The sequence below is a fragment of the Trichoderma harzianum genome, assembly GCF_003025095.1.
Source record: "Trichoderma harzianum CBS 226.95 unplaced genomic scaffold M431scaffold_8, whole genome shotgun sequence".
NCBI lineage: Eukaryota > Fungi > Ascomycota > Sordariomycetes > Hypocreales > Hypocreaceae > Trichoderma > Trichoderma harzianum.
Window position 1 is genome coordinate 625,253 of NW_020209256.1, and position 18,035 is coordinate 643,287.

Sequence of the window (18,035 nt, forward strand, 5' to 3'; positions counted from 1 at the left end):
AGTTATCTTTCATTTCTATACTGTAAGATCCGGTTCCCAATTGGGCAGTAATTGACTGTGTTTCCCTTCCATGGATCGCTTTGTTCCCGACAGAGATGACTATGTTATACACTCTCGATAGTTCTGTTTGGCTTTGACCTTGAAACATGCCCACTTTATGTGCATTTTGGATAAACATAGTTGTTTCTCGATCCAAATCTGTGATATGGCCTTCAAACTTCTTCAATGCTTCTTTATCATCCGGTAATTTGGGCTGAGAAGCGAAATATGAACTAGAACGCAACTGCGGCCCAAGAGCAACGACAGCGTCAACAATGACACCCCTCGTAGTCAATCGATCGCCGTTCAACCGAGTATCCCCACGGGCGCTACTACTAGCGGTCAATTTTGAGAAGTGCCTGAGATCCCAACCTTTAGCGTGACCTGGGACATTTTGGCCGAGGGCAGCAAAATCCGGAACCCAGGATGGGCTCATTCTCGAGTCACTCATGGATAGTAGCTCAGTTCCATATCCTTGTGAAACAAAGTACTCGGCAAATTGACGATAAATCTGCTCCGTGGATTTTCCGTAGTCTGGTTTCGGTGCCATATTTGCGTCGGTCGCGAGACCCAGCAAGCCGTAGAGGTGGTCCCTTGGATCCGAAGCCTTGAAGTTACAGCATCGTTTTAGAAGCTGGAAAAGATGAAGGGACTGTATTTTAGCGGTAAGTTCCAATAAATCTTTCCAATCCGCATTATTTCCTCCCTCTGCCCCTTGCAGTATTGATTCTGATATCGACTCATTATCAGAGCCTCCATCTCGAGCATCCGTTTCTCTTTGTTCGTGGATATTTGCAGTAGTTGGTAGACTGCTCGCCCTGCTTCGACTATGAATACCGCTTGAAATTCTAGATGCAAGATGATTTGGGACGTTGTTGGTCCCTTTGAGTGGGATCCAGTACTTCACAGGAGACGGATCAGGATCGGATTTCATCATCTGGCGCCTTGGTCCCAGCAGAACACTCAGATAATCACGTCCAGGATGGAGAGTTTGCGAAATAATCTCCATGGCTTCTAAATTCACTCGGTTTGCCTTCCATCTCGTAATGGCTTCAATCGCATCGAGTTTCTGTCCTCCGACGTTGTAGCCGCCGACCATAGAGAATCCAAGATTCACATCACTTTCAGACAGAAATTCGAGTGAAGCAGCATTTGCGGCCACCAATTCATTCCATGTCATTCGAAAGGCGCCAACTTGAACAACGGTACGATCAGGTGCCGCAGTGGCTTCCTGAATAACCCATATCCGATTGAACCACGGCCGTGTTAGGAGAATTTGCCATGACATCCATGGTGCCCAGTCATCTTCTTGTGGTATTTCGACATAATGTAGAATATCCTTCAACAGCTCGTCTGTCGTTCGCCTAATATCCTGGTGGTGTAAGCACCTGATAAGACTCGAAATTGATATCGACGGCTCAGATAACGTGTGTAGAGGACGGAATATCGTTTTCTCCACATAGTCAACTGCATTGGGTGTTTGGGGTTGGTCTTCCTGCTCTCCTAGAAATATATAGGTCATTCTAGATTGCTGATAGATTCGTTTCATGAGAAGGATTTGCGTGTTGCGCTCCATGTTATCGAGCTGGTTGATACAGATAGCGTCGGCCCAGATACACTCGCAGGTCTTGAACTGGCGAAATCGCCGGAGGGCTTGATTCAAATTTGTGGTAATGGCTAGCTTTTGTCCATTGCAGATAACGTAGTGGACAACGTTGTTGTTGTTCGTAGTGTTGTCACCCCAAGTATAACTCAGTGCTGCATAGTCTGGGTGGTTTTCATCTAGTGAAATGACTCTGACATCGCAGACCAACGGCTCATTAAGGTTTTTAGCCGGATGGATAACCAATAAGCGGATGGAGGGACCATTGGGCAACGATTCGTATTTGTAATCTTTCATGGTAGCCATCTCTGCGCAATAAAAAATGATGGGAATAAAATGACGGATGGAAAGCCAGTAGTGCCTCTAGAAACATAGAGCAAGGTTTCTGTCTCCGAAATATGAATCGTATAACACGCTTGATAATACTCCAAAGGCCGAGATACAGTATATTTAATAAAAAATAGAAAATCATAACTCTAGGGGATAGAGAACATCTAACTAACGCAATGTCTCTTTCCATTTTGGTGCCTGAGCCTTGCTACCTAAGTCCACAGTATCAAACAACCTGCAGGATGAAATGGTTGCCTCCCTCCCTCGGGGCAATTGCTATGCCAATGCCCATTCGTATGATCGCTTAAATCAGAAGCCCTTCTTCTTCATTCGTTGATATATATAGAATATGTAGTCGATCCATATTATACGCCGTAAAGTAGAAGAAAAAAGAACTCAATGATGTGGTCTGCCTTGGGAAAGGCCCAAATTAGGCTAATGGAATTATGCAGTCTCATCCCCTGATATCATATATCCTGCACACTATGTTCCACCACGACTTACCATCGATTATTTCAGTTGGATAATGCCGTCGCACCCTGCAGCTAGATGCTTGGTAATCTGAGCAACTAGGGCCTTAACTACCATCCTACCTAGGACGGCATGTAGGGCTCATTGATAAGCTATAGAACATCATAGTAGCAGGGAGGTAGAATATGAGGTAGACTAGATAGACCAAGATGTATACTTTGCGACTGAGAGTAATCAGAACAAGTAATATCAATAATGGTACAAAGCCAAGAATATTACAAACCAGATCATCACGAGCGATGGTTTAGATTGGGAGGAGATTGGGTAGGGGGGACTGCGAGATATCGTGTGACTACGAAGGCTACAAGGAGCCAGCACATATCAGTATCGTTACGGAAAATATGGATATCAGTCCGGAGGAAGCAGGGTTGATAGTTTTCTTCATCAAACGGGCCGATGGCGTTGGGCCGCAGCGAAGCACTTTTAGCTACGGCACGGGGTGGTCTTAGTACATGTATGTAATAGCGGGACATTATAATGCAGTTACATGGCACTTTAAGACATGGCTGATAAGACACGATCGTGTCTCTGTGCTCCTTGGCTTTCTATTCTCGCCCTCTTACACTCTCGCTTAGTCTTCCTCAAAGGCCAATAGTGACTTAAACTTCGCGTTACATTTCGGACCCAGAACATCAGGGTTTTACTTTACACGTCAAAAGGGTGTTAACCAAATGACAGAAAGCAAAAAAAAAGAAGCAATCGGCGGAGATCAAGAAGAGGATCTTAAACAAGCCATGGAGACACGAGTTAAACTGATGCGTGTTCTGCAAACGTAAGTTAAAGCATACGAATCGCTGTTGTTGAAAGACTGCTAAGACTAAAGTTATCTACTCTCATGGTAATAGTTGGGATTCGTAAGTAATATGTTGGCCGGCAAGGCTATTTTGTTTATTGCTAATGTAGACTTACCGATTCCTAGAAAGGGCTGCACATGGCAAGAGACAGAGGCCAGTAAGCCTCCCAAGGTAGAGAAGCCAGAAACATACGATTACGTCTTCAAATTCGCCCAACGATCGCACGGAGATACTAGGTCAAGTGTCGTCTACATCTACGGCGAACTCATTCGCAATGTTCTAAAAACCCTTACTCGAGAGGACGGTGGACCATCTTTCCGCGCGAACGAGGAATTAGTGAGTGTCGAAATATGCAAGAAATGACAATCTATCCTCCTCATTGCTGACGATTTCTGTCTTTTTCTTTTTCCCTTTATTCAGAATAGAGATGACTTGAAGTTTATTTACCACCGGAGACACGAGCTTACTGCCATGCAGGATAAGGAACGCGCTCAATCTCCAGCTGTCACTAATCATGAACTTATTTTTGAGATTCAAGCCGCCCTAGACCTTATGGACGAAGAATTTTCCGATGTCGCAGACGAGCTATCAAGTCTCCCAGAAGGAGAAATTACATATGACTTGCTCTGGACTCTATTCCCTCCCGGATCGTTCGTGACTTCTCAGGATACATTTGACCAACAGCTTGTGCATCGTGTTAGGGCGACGAGATACGTTTTCTCCCCTACTGGAGAACCGGTTTATTTTCAAATTGCGGCAGATTATGTTGATTCCAACGGCAAAAAGGCGGGGTTTGTTCCAGCCGTTAAGCTCCAAATCCCTGCCTTTCGAAGCTCGAGATTAATACTGCAGTTGCGCCATCACCCATTCAATCTTCGACCAAGTTATCTCGAAGATCGATCGATTTTGATCTCTAGGGCAGATAAAGTACTGCGCCTGTATGGACAGCAACTTCAAGAATACCAGGGCCATGCCAGCAGTGATCTTTTCAATCCGCAAGGTGCTAAATTCAACGTAATTGATCTCCCTCTACCATTCATACTCTATTGCCCAATTTTGAAACATCGGGGGTAGCTAACTGGCTAAACATATGCTTCAAGTCTCATGGCCGAATTGTTCTTGATCCTATCACACTCAATCGAGTCCAGCCAAACAGCAGACTCATTCCACACATCGTTCAGTCTTTGTCGGACCTCACCGACGATCAGAAATTACTCGTGAACCCCGTGCTCTATGGCTTTAGTCTTGGGGATAAGATGTGGGGTTAGTGCATTGAACTTCTCTTATTTTTATTGATCTGACAAATTTGAAGGAGCTTTCGCTGTAACATTGCTCCACGATGTCGAATGGAATGACACCATTCTCGACGATTTAGTCATTTCAGATGACCAAAAGCAATTCATGCGCGCTCTCGTGGAGTCACATTCCACAAGCGGCTTCGACGATTTTGTCCGCGATAAAGGCAAAGGATTGATTGGCCTCTTGGCCGGCCCGCCAGGCGTGGGCAAAACGCTCACTGCAGAAGCTGTGGCGGAGATAGCCCGGAGACCACTTTACATGATCTCTTCTGGCGAACTTGGTTCGGAGCCAGAATCTGTGCAGAGAGGATTTGACACCCTCATGGAGCTTGCTGAGGCATGGCATGCTGTCGTGCTCCTGGATGAAGCTGACGTGTTCCTCGTCGAACGAGACGACACTAACCTGGTCCGCAACGCTATCACATCTATATTTTTGAGACGACTGGAATATTACCAGGGCATCTTGATCCTGACCACCAATCGTCATGCGAGCTTTGACCCAGCCTTCAAGAGCAGGATTCATTTTTACTTGGACTATCCCGATCTAGATGTTGATAAGCGAAGAATTCTCTGGAGGAGCTTCATGGCTCGATCTGCTGCTAGTGGAAAGGTGACAGTCGACGTTGCAGAACACGAACTCGAAGGACTGGCCGAATTCCCGCTAAATGGGAGGCAAATCAAGAACATTATGAATATTACTCAGATAGTGGCTGTGAGGAGGGGGATACCCATCACCTACGAGGGAATACGCATAGCGATGGGGTTCTCGCATCACCTTTTTGAGGCTGAGATTGCGAATTGAACTACATGTATTTTTCGAGCTAGTTCTCCGAATGTCATCACTTTTGCGCTATGGAAATTACAAGGACTGTAAAAGAAAGAGTTTTTCCGCCTATAGTTTTCCATTAATCATGCTCTGTATGCCTTACTGGGTATAGTAGGCAGGCGACAAGTTTAGTAAAATTTGTCAAGGTTGCTATTATATTCAGTACTACCTCATGTAGAGTTCGTTTTGTAAGCAATGATGTTACCACAGGGTTCAGATTCAACAGGGTCGTTTGCGTTTTCTAGATTACGATGCGTCCACGGGTGTCATTATGAGTCTTTATGACCCGCATGGCTTACCTCTAATGGTAGGCCAAACAGGCATCCAGCGAATCGGATCAGCCATACCGTATATGCAAACTAAGGCGGCTGAAGTGACATGCTCTCCACTTTTGGTGAGATTCGGGGAATTTTTGTATAAACGCCCAGCGTCCATCCGCTCCTCCGACTCCAACTATATTACGCTTCCAACTTAGCAAGAACTTGAAAAGAACACACACCACATGATTCTCTGTGATAACGATCTTTTATCTCTTCTTTAAAAAGGCAACCAAATGGTACGAGGGCCGCGTGTACAGCATGTACCAAGCCAAGAGGGGTATACAGAGCGGCGGACAAGGGCAAGCAAGCCCAAAGTGCGGACTGGTTGTAGGACGTGGTAAGCTTCATTTCATTACCCCAAAGCTCTATAATTATTTTTAGATTGTCTAAAATTTGACTAATCATCAACTGTTACATAGCAAGTAAGCATTTACGCAAACGCTGTTTTCATTGGCTCACCTTGAATAGGAAACGCCGGCTCAAGTGTGGAGAGGAGAGGCCAATCTGCCCGAAATGTAGCTCAGGGGGGTTCCTTTGCGACGGCTACGAAGATGAATCGGAACAAAAAAATGAACAAGATACCATACTGATACCAAACACTTCCGAAGTGCAGTCGCAGCTAAATCAGCAACTATGGAGACCTATTGCGGCTGATACCGATGCAACTCATACAGAACGACTGCTTTTCCACACTTTTAGAATTGCAGCAACCACTGACGAAACGTCTGGTCTTGAATGCCCGTTTGTTCCCTTCTTCAGCCGGGTGTCTCCGCAAGTTAGTCATCATGAAGCTTCCGTAAAGCACGCTATGATTGCTCTTGGATCAGCCTACAAATTTCTCCAGTTATCTAATACCGCAGCCGATCGTGGCGATACACTTGAGAGGTGGAATATAGTTACCATCGACCAGTATATCAAGTCAATGTCACAGCTTCAGAAATATACCGGTCAGCAAAGACAAGAAAACGTTATCTTTGCCCTTATCTGCTGTCTTTCTTTCATCTGCCTGGAAATTCTGCGAGATAATCGTATTGCTGCCTACATACATCTTCAGAATGGACTGAATATTATCGATGACCTGCCACCCTTTTTATTCGGCTTCCTTAATAGTCCGACAGCAACGGTGGGGCAAACAAAAGCCGAATTGCAAAACACAATCAGGGTATTCGGCAGGATTGAAATGTTTGGTTGCTTCTACTCGCCTGGCTTTCGACCCGTCGTTGCAATAAAGGGATACAATTTGCGGAGATTCGATGATGGTTCAGACATGGAAACTCTACACAATGTGGAAGAGGCGCATTTCCATGCTGTTAATTATTTTAGAGACATCATGAGCCGCTGCTATGAGACTTCTGCTCACTCTGGTGATGCAACATTTTGGTCACAGCCCGAAGAGCAAAAGCAGCAGCAAGCACTCGTTATACGAGCTATCAAGCTGGCGACCCTTTTCCAAACCCTTGCTGAGGCGCCAAACGCTCCACAACCACGCAGTAATAACTTCTTCTGCATTCAGCTAGATCAATTAAATATCTGCTGCGCGAAAATTCTGTTAGAAAAGATGGATTGTTGTCACCTTCTCGATTCTATGAGACTCATGTTTCCAGAATTCCCGACACTAAATGAGCTGAGGCAACAACTCAACGCCCTCGTCACCATTATTCGCCCATACACTGCAAGCATACCATCAAAGAAGCTAAATTTTGGCTTTGCTCATGATGCAGATATTGTCGGTCCATTATACTACATTGCAGTTCGCTGTGGGGATTCTTCTGTCAAGAATAAGGCAAGCGCCCTGCTTTATGAAGTAAATAAATTTCGTGGTGGTTTCTGGGACGACACTGCGATTCAAAAAGTGGCCAAGATTGCTATGGAAGCTATCGATTAGCATAGATGATGTACTATCTTCGAGGCTCTGATGGATAGTATATATTGGCGTAGCAAAATATATCAATGACCAATATCAATAATCCAGTCTAACTGATGAGAGCAGAACCTCTCGTATACTGAATCCAAGCGGACCCTCTGAATGAAATCGGGCTATTACTACATACTCTATGAATTGACAGCCCTATTAACCGCTGTGAGTACGCCAATATTTCCCAATCTTTCTGATATCACCGGCCAATGCCGGCGGATTGTCTAGGCTAGGGAAATGACCACCAAACTCTTGGACTATAATTACCTATTATTAGCAACTCCCTCTCAATTAAGTGGCAAAGTCAAGATTCCTTACATGAGTAATCAACAAGATTTCCGACTGTTTCAACTAGTGCTTTTGGCCAGAAGAACACATTATACTGAAAGTCGCTATACAACAGAGGTGCATCTGTCTTTGCCTTTGTATACTTCGTTGTAAAGCCGTTGGGATTCTGGTAGTATATATAAACAGAAGAGACGAATGACTGAGAAAGATAGTACAATGACACAAGTCGAAGAATTTCGTTGTGTGTAATAAGAGACGGCGCCGTCCCTTGTCGTGGGTCAGACCCTAGATATTGCATTACTATACCACATCACGATGGCAGACATCAGCGGGAAAAAAGGTTCCATTACTTACATTAAATGATCTTTTCCGCAATCCAGGCTAGTTGCCCAACAGGGTTGTCATACAGGGAGAGACCAATTGTATTCGGCTAGACCACAATAGTTAGAATGCTCGAAGCATTCGATGGGGGCAGAATTGTTCATACCTTTGTGGCCTGTTCAGAGAAATATGCATTTCCTGTGCTTGCCCACTCAAGATATCTATTTTCCTGTACAACCTCCCTTGGAGATAGCGTGATATTCGCAGCGGCTAGCTGCTCTGTATCAAGCGGCGTGAATGGCAAAAAACTCAGGTGTATCGCCCGAACGGTTTTGTTGAATCGGTCGTATAAGTCGTACCCCACGACACATCCCCAGTCAGTCCTGTGTACTGCATACGTCTTGTAACCCAAAACTTCTGTCATGAGTTTATTGAAGATATTGGCAGTGTCAGACGTTGTCCAGCTATCAGGTGCGGGGGATGAGAGTGCGAATCCCGGCAGAGACGGTATTACAACACTGAAAGAGGTATGCTTGGATGTTGTAGCTGAATTGTCTCGGACAAGCAAATCGACTAGAGGTAGCATCTCTAGGAAAGAACCGGGCCACCCATGTAGTAGAATAATTGGTATAGCGTTAGGATCCTCAGATTTCTCATGAACAAAGTGTATATCTTGCCCATCAATCTTTGCAATGAATTGGTGGTATCTAAAGGAACAGTTAGTGTGGTTCGTATATAACAGTGACTGTTATGCTGAGTCGTACTTGTTGATAGAGTTCTGTTCTTTTTCCCAATCAAAACTGGTAATCCATTCAATCTGCAGTTGTTGGAGTATAGCTAACGGCATCCCCGTTAATAAGGTATTGTTCGGTCCCATTTTAGCAGTCTGGAGTTCAGTAGATGGAAGGTGAGTTGCTTTGACAAGGTCAAGCATATGTGGCACATGTCGAGTAAAATCCAATTTTACCGGCCTAACATTGAGCGGTCCAATGTTGATTGCTTTAGATAGAAGTCCGAAGACGAATATCAGTGAAGCGGGTGTCCTCATATTGTCAGTGCACAGCAGCTCGCTCATTCGATATGCGTCTGCTTCACTAGAGTTAGCAATATCATCAAGGCTTCAATGAATCCAGAGGTCATACAAAATCAGCATATATTAGGACAATATTGATGAGTACAATATTCGGGTTTTCTCTGCGTTGTTGCAATTGGAAAGTTTAAGTTTACCAGATTTAACATTGAATGCAGCACCTCTCATTTATACACAATCTGAAGTCTGTAGAGATAGATTGGATCAAGTTTTCCTAATAAGTTCACAAACATTTCCACCACATAGTCTTACACATTGAATATCGGATTTGTAAGAATCACATACGATTTGGATTGCTCTAAGAACTCATTTCTAAGCTTGACTCATTCGACACTTGTATTTTACATATCTTGGAATGCTTAAATTGGAGAAAGACATTCTTCCTCACTTTCCCTATACGATATGTTCAACCCTATTGGTTGGACTGCGCAAATAGGGAAATATGGCATGGTATTATTAATGTCGTTTAGTACATATACTCCTTTGAAGATCAAAATCGACTGATGATAATGTGTGGATTATGAACAGTTGATGCATAGAAGTTGAGTGCCTCCTCTAACTGTTGTTAATACCAAATAGACAAAGAGACAAACAAAAGAATAAACGAAATCAAGGAAACGCCTTCAGATGGAAAACTGTACTCAATAGAATAAGCACTAAAACTTGATCCAGTTAATATAAGCTCCACCAAATAATAGGTGAACTAGATACGGCGGTTGGATGCAACGTCAAATATGCGGACTTTCAGTCTTTGACGAAGAGACTCGAAAATTTGCCATTTGGTGTCTAATGAAAGTGCGAAGCTTTTGATAAGAACTGTATAAGAATGAATAATGAATCTTATCAAAGGAAAGACTGAAGTCCAACTGATACATCGAGGTCAGATCTATCCTAGAGTATTGCGTGTTGCACGGATGAGAACATCTCAGACGGAAGAATACCTGCCGCTTACTCACATCCGTTGTGTCATAAGTATTGTCAACTTATATCTTTCTTGCTGTTTCGGTAAGATCAGACCATAAGCTTGAGCATCCGCAACACCGCCACAAGAGGAAAGAATACTGACCCGCAGATATCTCCACACGGGATATCAGAATGCTACGCTGTGGAAACTGCTAGGCATAGAGTTGAATAAGCTTGAATATATCCATATCGAGTAGCAAGGCGAAATAATCCACCAGTCAGATTCTCCAGTCACAGTACCCAAAAAACATCCCGTGTTATGCCCGATGGACATGCTGAGTATAGGTTTGTAAGTACTATAGGTTCAAGGCCAAGCAAGCAACTGTAATTCCCCGCGGGAAAGGACTTCATGCCGACGACCCGAACAGAGAAGATCCGCGGATGAGCAGTTGACAGATGGAGGAACTCTGAATTCGATTGCTAAACATATAAGGGGAGAAAACTTATAAATAGAGGCTCTCCTCTCCATCGTGTCCAACTTCAATCCGCCTTCCAAGCATCATTCTACAACATTAACATTGTCTTTCATCTTCCTCTTCTGTCTAATACAGTTACGAAACATACCATCACATCTTCAAGATGAAATTCGGAAACACCCTCTTCACTATCGCCTCTGCGATCACTGCTGTCAACGCTGGTGGCATCAACTGTAACGGCAGCGGTCTCTGCTCTGGCAACAAAGGACTTCTATCCACAGCCATAGGCCAGCTCCGTGGTATGAATCAGGGTAGTACCTTTAGCGACGGCCAGCATGTCACATGTGTCAAGTCCTCCGTTACAATCGGTGATCGATCTCTCTGCATCTTTTACCAGAAGACCGGCCGCCAATGGTCCGTCGGCCAGACTGTCAACTTTGTCCAAGGTCTCCTCGACCACGGCTGCGCTGCCTGCGGCTCGATTCCCGTCGATCCTGGCAACAATGTGAACAATGGCGAGCTGACTGCCAACATGGTCACCAACGCCAAGCGCCACGTCGAGGTCGAGCGTGCCCCTGAGCCCGTCTCAAAGCCTGAGGGAGCCTCAGAGATTCTTGCCCGTAGCCTTGGCATCAACTGCCGTGGTAGCTCTAGCTGCGGCGTCGGCGGCATCGCCGGTTCGCCTCATGGTACTCTCGAAGACGTCCGGAACGCTGTGGCTTCCGGCCCTGATGGCTCTTGGGGCAATGGCCAACAAGTTGCCTGTGTTGGTCTCGCCACCGGTCGTCTTTGCGCTTTCTACCAGAACATCGGAAACCGCCAATTCAGCAAGAGCCAGACTGTTACCTTCTTGGACCAGCTCATGGACCATGGTTGCCGAGTTTGCGGCTCTATTCCTACTGATAGCGGCAACAACGTCGACAACGGCGAGCTCACCGTCAACTTTGTTGCTTAATTCAGCATGGACATCCAATTCTGAGGGAAATGGCTTGCCAAACCCACTCCATCCCTGATAATCATTTAGAATTGGCACTGGATAGTTGATTATTCCAGTGAAAGCATGTCTTTAAAAGCAATTAGAAGGGAGCTTATCAAGGTCGATGTGACTTTTGTTGGTTATATTGATGTAACAGTTTGATTTTATCTATGTTCAATAGCTGAGTGCACATGAGCTTTTATATAGAACTATAATTAAACCCTCTACTGCAAGATTAACATGTCGTGTAAATTCACTGTGATACTGATGATGGTCTAGAGGAAGACGGGTTTGTACTTCATCAAAGCATCTGCTACTGCCAAAGACGCCAACATCATCGTCAAAAGCAGCTACGACTTCTTCAAGGAGGTTTTAAGAACTTGTAGCTTAAAAAACAAATAATTTCACTGATAAATTAAATAGCTTGTCGATATCGACAGTGTAAGAGTATGCTCCTATGCGAAGTGTACCAACAGAGTCGAATGACTGATGGGCCAAGTCTTGAACTTCAGAAGTAGTTTCAAGGCCGATAGTACGCTTCACATCACCTTCAGGCGCGCCATTCGAGGGCATTAGCAGGATTGACGGCTTTGTTAGGGGGCGTTGTTGGCATTGGCGTTGGCGTTGGCGATTTCTTCCTTGATAGTGGTTCTTCACTTGTAGTAGAGCTCATCAAGTAGAAACCTATCAACTAAAGCCTCTGCCTTTGTAAAGAAAGGACGAGTAAAGGGAAAGAAATCCACCACTTGATCAAATGTATTGGCTTTGCTAAAAACCAAGCATTCTTCCATGGTGATATGGTATCGCAGCGCGTAGCAAAGCCAGGGGAAACTCTTTGCTAGCGTTTCATGCAGGCCATTTGGGTTGTTTCCGAATATCCACTGAGCGCCACTTGGGGGGTGTAATGGCTTGACAGTGAGGCCATCGTTGATTTGAGCCTGGACTTGTCCTTGAGGCCCAGCCTTTTGAGAAAGCTTTCTTAGTTCTGCCTCGTATTTGTATAGAACCTGCCAGCTGCTCTCGTATCTGCGTGTGGATAAGTTAGCCTTGTGGTAGAAGACGCTGCTAACAGCATGGCAGCCCCTTTTCGCCTGCTCGTATCTAATTTCTTTTCTAATTGCATTATCACGTACCTATACATGAGTGAATTGCACTCAGCAGTGCCGAATATGAAGTTTAACGAAAGCTGACTGTGATGATAACTATTACCCGCTCCTATCCCACCGAAAGAAAAAGCAATCAGATGAAGCCACTAGAGATGAATTTTAGCCAACAGTCTATCTATTCAGAGAAAAAAAGCAAAGACGCAAACGTACCTCGGCTTTAGATAATTCTGTAGGCGCAGGGGCGTTCCAGCCAAAAAGGGTAGTTAAATGACAGCAACGTCAGTGATAATTCTCCGTCACATTCGCAAACTCATATAAGCACACAGCAGCCATATCACAGCCGAACGAATGCCGGTGGGGCGATGAAGTTGGGAAAGAAAAACTTACGTCGGTGGCAGACAGGCCTCCCATTGCCGATTTCTGGGGTTTTACCTCTTTGCGCTTCCCTATGGCTTCTTCAATCTTGTCGGCATTGATTGCAGTAGGCGTTCCGGCGCCTTGTTTAACCCCGGCAAGGAATTGTTCGTAAGTTAATCCGATTTGAGCAACGGGATCCGATGGAGTTTTCTGGGCTACTTTGTAAACGCCCTTGGCCCATTCTGTTAGTGTAGTCCCAACAGAGACAGATCCCTGAGGGAATGGTCGATCTTCTTCAATATTTGACAAGATTTCATCAGTACGTATCCAGGTCTCATAAAGAGAGAATGGGCTTGTCCATAGCTAAGAGAGGTTCTGTTAGAGACGGTATACCATGCAGAGCAGAATATTAGAGTGCGTGAGGTTCGCACGCACTATGAGATGCTTACCAATGTATAGTCAGCAAATGTCTTTCCCGCCTCAGGCTCGTAGATATAGGTTGTATTGAACATCATTTGAGTAGTGACACGCTTAAAAGCATTCACTACTTGGCCATTTGTGATGCCATTTTGTGCCCCGACAGGGTTAATGAGTAGAGTCAGGCCATTTTTAGGGTCAACTGATCGAAACGAGTTCGCGGTATCTATCTACTGTATGCCAGTAGCACATTTGTCTGTCGATAACCTCTTTCAATTTCTGTGAATTGGAAACGGAGTCCAAAGCCTGCGTTGATGATGCATCCATGAGTTTCCCTTGCTGATTTCTACCCACGATGCCGTACAAGTCGTTATTATTCGAGTCTTTGGGTTTATATCCGGTGTTCCAGTCATACTGCTTGTTACTCAAATCCACCAGAAATTGGAGCGGTAGAAACAAATCGGAATTGGGATCAGAGCATGAAAATCCCAACTGGTTCAAATCACCCTTTTCAAAGAGTACGTAGGACCCTTTCGGGTTGAGATATCCTTTCCATTGTGCGTGCCATGCTTCCGTGGAGAAAATGAAGGATTCAGCCAAAGTAGGGTTGACTAACTTATGAACAAGAACTGTGCGGTGATCGGGATAGAGCAGCGAGCCATCATAGTACTCTTTCGCCCAGGTGCCGGTGTTACTCATCTTGGATAATGTTGCGATAAGCGCTGTATGATGAAATTAAGTGAAAAATAAAACGCCTTGAAACTGTGGGAGGAAGTTGAAATGCAGTCTGCTTGCTCCCTTTATAATCTGAAGATATGCAGTGTGCTTCATAGGAGAGAATCACTTACAAACGCCAGAATCCCCCACATACACATTGTACATTACTTACCTCAATATTGCAAAGTCAATAATGCGACTGTATTGAATCAATAGTTCAGTCCACGACATCCTGTCTCTAGAAGCTCCAGCATCTCTTATTCGATGAAGTTTTTTTTTTTCAGCTTGCATACTGGCGCTTGCCGCGATCCCGATGGCTTTGAATCGACCAGCTTCCCAAGCCTCGGCCATTCTAGAGTGTCTTCAGCTAATGTCTTTTAATTACTCGGCAGTCCTCCCTTCTTAGTTGGAGCATGTCTTGTTATCCCTTCAGCTTGGTGAGAGTACGACACTCTGTGAAAGCGACATAGACAACGGATCAGTCACAGAAACGCGCCGTGGCGCTATGCAGAACTGCCAATAACCGGCGCAAAGCAGATAAGCGTCTTATTTCAGTACTCAGGTGTGTCGCAATGCGGGCGGCAATGGGGGTGGCGAAGCGTTGATGCGACCGGACAAGTCTCTCAGTCGCAAGACAACCCGGGACACAGTTCCAAGAGTTTCTATGGCTTCCTTATTGTGCTTCTGGCGCGCCTCGAGGGAACGGCATTACATATCACTTAAAAATGCATGCAAGTAGAGGTAGATAGGAATAGTGTTGACGAAGTGCGTTCTTTGGCTGCAGCACTTCTTTAGCCTGCCTTGCCTGCGTTCTGGCTTCGCGGCCTCCGACGCCAAGCGGAAACTATTGACAATAGTCGACGATCCATGAAGGCCCACACTATATACAATTACCAAAAAAAGACGATTAACCTCATCATTCTGTCCTTTCAATTAATCTCCTCATTGCTTGCCTTGTCGGAAACAAAAAAATCACCCAACATGGATTCGATCCAACTCGCTCCGTACAATGACACCATGCGCCTAGGTCAGGGGTACAACTCCTTTCTTCAACTACCGTGCCTCGACGGCGCCGTCAAGATACATGAGTCGGGCATACAAACCCACGTGGCTCGGCCCGATCCGTCAGCCAGCGTGTCCCAAGTGGTATCTTACAGCTCGCGGTTTGTTGAGAGAATCTCCGACGTGGCGCGCGGTATGAACGTCAGCGCAGCATCATCCATCAAATCGGGCACCATCGGGATATCAGGTAACTCGCTCAGCGTAGACGAGGCCAAGTTCGCCGATAGCGACTTGAATGCAATCATCTCAGTCAAAGTGATCAATCGTGAGTGCTGAGTGTCCATTTCCCGATGAAGTTCCACTTCGCTTACACCATGCGATTCATAAAACTTTACAGAGACTACGACAATAAACAAGAACCCAGAATTGTAGGTCTTTCATATCCGCCTTTCATGAGACTCTCATGGTGACTTCGATAGCGATCATGCTTCTTTTCTAACAACTTGACAGTTCAGGACTTGATAGAAAGATGAAGATGACGAACGAGACATTTTTCCAGACTTTTGGTGACTGCTATATATCCGGTAACTCTCACTCTTTTAATTATATATGTATATGCATTGACAGACCTGTTGAAGGATTCGTCGAAGGGGGAGATTTGCACGGCATCATCTCGATCAAGGCCCCAGATGCAACCAAAAAGGCCAATATTGAGGCAGCGTGAGTAAGAAAAAATCGTGTATCCTGTCCGCTTCGCGATGAGTCACTTACACGTATCCGCTGGGCAACAGGCTGAAAGGCGTCATGAACGGCCCAGCCAGCGAGTTCAAGCTAAGCGAAGGGCTCGCGTCATCCGCACTCGAGGCAGCGCTGCGAGATACCGAGACAACTATCACGGTCAATTGGTCAGGTGGCGCCCAGATCAAGCCCGATGGGGAGGAGTGGACGTTGGAGTCGCTACTCCGGGCAGCATCCGGATTCCCAGCGCGAGTGGCAACATGTCCAGAGAGAACATGGGCTGTGCTGACGCCCTACACCCAGAACCAGAGCTTCGTGAAGTGGGCAGCCGAGTCCAAGATCTACGTGCCCACCTTCTCTCACATTGAACAGTACACTCACGATCTCCTCGACTCATACATGCTCTACAAGAGGCACTTGGTCTTGCTTCAGACCGCCATGGGGAACCCACTTGCTTTCAGAGAGAGCAAATGTGACAATCACATACCCCTCGATGTGCACAGTCTGGTCGAGACACGGAAAGACATCAAGCGCGAAATGGCCAAGATCGTTGGCATCATTGACAGTTTGTAAGTTTCTCCAAGTCTTCTCCTCTATCCCAGCTCATCGGTAGGCAGGAATCAAGATCCCAACGGCATTATTACAACGGAAATTGAATCTGCTGAGAAATGGGCGGCACGGCTTCCACTTCTCGGGAACTAGCAGAAACGACTGCGTGAGCCCGCCCAACATGTGTGCGACAATGTTTGTCTCGTTATAACGCAGCGCCAGTTGTAGAGTTTATTCAGTTCAATGCGACTTGTTTGATCTTCAATTATTTGACAAATCGTTAAGTAAAGACTTATAGTACACAGCCAAGTCCAGGTTCAGCATCAGCATTCTTGATATAAATTTTGTCCAGGTTAAGCATGTGGGTATAGAGCACAGTGCACCATTGTTATGGGAAAGTCCCCCTATAACAACTGGTAGTAGAAATTGGCTGACCTAAATTTAGGTGTGCCTAAGGCAGCAAGAGAGCCTGTAAACAAACGTAGGCAAATGACTCATGTTTCGACTTTCCCACCATAGCCATAACACTCTGAAGTTATGGCTCTTTATCCTACATGTTATTGGATACTGTGTATGTTATCTCCGACCTGATTCTCTTCTGGCAGTCCTTATGGATGATCTCGTATATCTAATATGCCGGTTAGTTGAATCAAAAGTTTTTCGAACGACTCAAGGCTGGTTGGGCGTACACAAATAATATGCTTGCCATGGTGAATGCCGCGATTGGCGCCATGAATTTCTGTAGACTGTAAGAATATGCGCATGTTTGTTTTGGAACTATTTCAACTTACTCGAGGGTTCATATCTCGGATTTGGGTGTTTTGGGTGACAATGGAAAATGATCCTGGGCCGTTTTCGCTGGTTCAAATTGATGAATTGAGCGCACGTTTGTCTGCGCCTATGGCCACTTGAACGAGATCCGCACCGAAAATTATGATACTTGGGTTTGCGAATGAGGAAACCAATTTTGGATTTAGTTATGAGATTGGGCTGTGCATGTTGTCTTGTTCAAGTCGAGGAGCTAGAATAGGACAGTTGGCTGTAACCTGGATTTGCTGATTTAGGCACAATTTTACTCCATAGATCAGCCCACTTCTGGTTGCTATAGAGGAGACTTTTCACTCACAAAGGCGCACTGTGCTCTACACCCAATTCAGATAAATCTCCATGTTAGCTGAACCTGGACTTGACTGTGCAGTATCTCGACATCAACCACAACTTGGAGTCGGTCTTTGTACAGATACCTCACCAGCAATGGGATGAGCCACGTATTACAGAGTCTAAGTGTATTCACCTCCATGATGGATCTTATATACAGTAGTCGTTACTACCATTAGGTTTGGTCATGTGTCGCCCTAACGGTTCATCTCATAACGGCTTGCCTTGTGCCGCACAGACACAAGTATCAGCCCATGGACATTTTCTTCCCGAATCATTTC

The 18,035-nt window shown here is 45.3% G+C and overlaps 9 protein-coding genes across 9 annotated transcripts; 5 read left to right on the top strand and 4 right to left on the bottom strand.

The window, feature by feature from the left end:
• Window positions 1–1,540: 1,540 nt before the first annotated feature.
• Window positions 1,541–1,939, bottom strand: M431DRAFT_89245 (hypothetical protein; the record flags this gene model as incomplete). The annotated part of the gene is made up of 1 exon (XM_024924008.1): window positions 1,541–1,939. A coding segment is annotated over one exon (399 nt), but the record flags the coding sequence as incomplete, so codon positions are not given.
• Window positions 1,940–4,629: 2,690 nt separating this feature from the next.
• M431DRAFT_146193 (hypothetical protein) lies at window positions 4,630–5,280 on the top strand (the record flags this gene model as incomplete). Its single annotated transcript, XM_024912730.1, has 1 exon — window positions 4,630–5,280. A coding segment is annotated over exon 1 (582 nt), but the record flags the coding sequence as incomplete, so codon positions are not given.
• A 1,791-nt stretch (window positions 5,281–7,071) lies between these two features.
• On the top strand, window positions 7,072–7,626 carry M431DRAFT_89018 (hypothetical protein; the record flags this gene model as incomplete). Its single annotated transcript, XM_024923972.1, has 1 exon — window positions 7,072–7,626. The coding sequence occupies one exon, from the start codon at window positions 7,072–7,074 to the stop codon at window positions 7,624–7,626; it is 555 nt and encodes a 184-aa protein (XP_024772906.1).
• A 334-nt stretch (window positions 7,627–7,960) lies between these two features.
• Window positions 7,961–8,242, bottom strand: M431DRAFT_88395 (hypothetical protein; the record flags this gene model as incomplete). The annotated part of the gene is made up of 1 exon (XM_024923902.1): window positions 7,961–8,242. The coding sequence occupies one exon, from the start codon at window positions 8,240–8,242 to the stop codon at window positions 7,961–7,963; it is 282 nt and encodes a 93-aa protein (XP_024772907.1).
• A 183-nt stretch (window positions 8,243–8,425) lies between these two features.
• M431DRAFT_89300 (hypothetical protein) lies at window positions 8,426–9,199 on the bottom strand (the record flags this gene model as incomplete). The annotated part of the gene is made up of 2 exons (XM_024924014.1): window positions 8,426–8,972; window positions 9,030–9,199. The coding sequence occupies 2 exons, from the start codon at window positions 9,197–9,199 to the stop codon at window positions 8,426–8,428; spliced, it is 717 nt and encodes a 238-aa protein (XP_024772908.1).
• A 1,698-nt stretch (window positions 9,200–10,897) lies between these two features.
• On the top strand, window positions 10,898–11,689 carry M431DRAFT_88951 (hypothetical protein; the record flags this gene model as incomplete). Its single annotated transcript, XM_024923964.1, has 1 exon — window positions 10,898–11,689. One exon carries the CDS (start codon window positions 10,898–10,900, stop codon window positions 11,687–11,689), a length of 792 nt encoding a protein of 263 aa, XP_024772909.1.
• A 674-nt stretch (window positions 11,690–12,363) lies between these two features.
• Window positions 12,364–14,289, bottom strand: M431DRAFT_6792 (hypothetical protein; the record flags this gene model as incomplete). Its single annotated transcript, XM_024921749.1, has 5 exons — window positions 12,364–12,736; window positions 12,844–12,962; window positions 13,204–13,536; window positions 13,623–13,820; window positions 13,945–14,289. 5 exons carry the CDS (start codon window positions 14,287–14,289, stop codon window positions 12,364–12,366), a joined length of 1,368 nt encoding a protein of 455 aa, XP_024772910.1.
• Window positions 14,290–15,288: 999 nt separating this feature from the next.
• M431DRAFT_118887 (hypothetical protein) lies at window positions 15,289–16,846 on the top strand (the record flags this gene model as incomplete). The annotated part of the gene is made up of 5 exons (XM_024912050.1): window positions 15,289–15,634; window positions 15,707–15,737; window positions 15,820–16,029; window positions 16,101–16,616; window positions 16,665–16,846. The coding sequence occupies 5 exons, from the start codon at window positions 15,289–15,291 to the stop codon at window positions 16,747–16,749; spliced, it is 1,188 nt and encodes a 395-aa protein (XP_024772911.1). The 3' UTR covers window positions 16,750–16,846.
• Window positions 16,847–16,896: 50 nt separating this feature from the next.
• On the top strand, window positions 16,897–17,609 carry M431DRAFT_509550 (hypothetical protein). The gene is made up of 3 exons (XM_024919312.1): window positions 16,897–17,224; window positions 17,286–17,335; window positions 17,388–17,609. Exons 1-3 carry the CDS (start codon window positions 17,207–17,209, stop codon window positions 17,506–17,508), a joined length of 189 nt encoding a protein of 62 aa, XP_024772912.1. The 5' UTR covers window positions 16,897–17,206; the 3' UTR covers window positions 17,509–17,609.
• The last annotated feature ends 426 nt before the right edge of the window (window positions 17,610–18,035 follow it).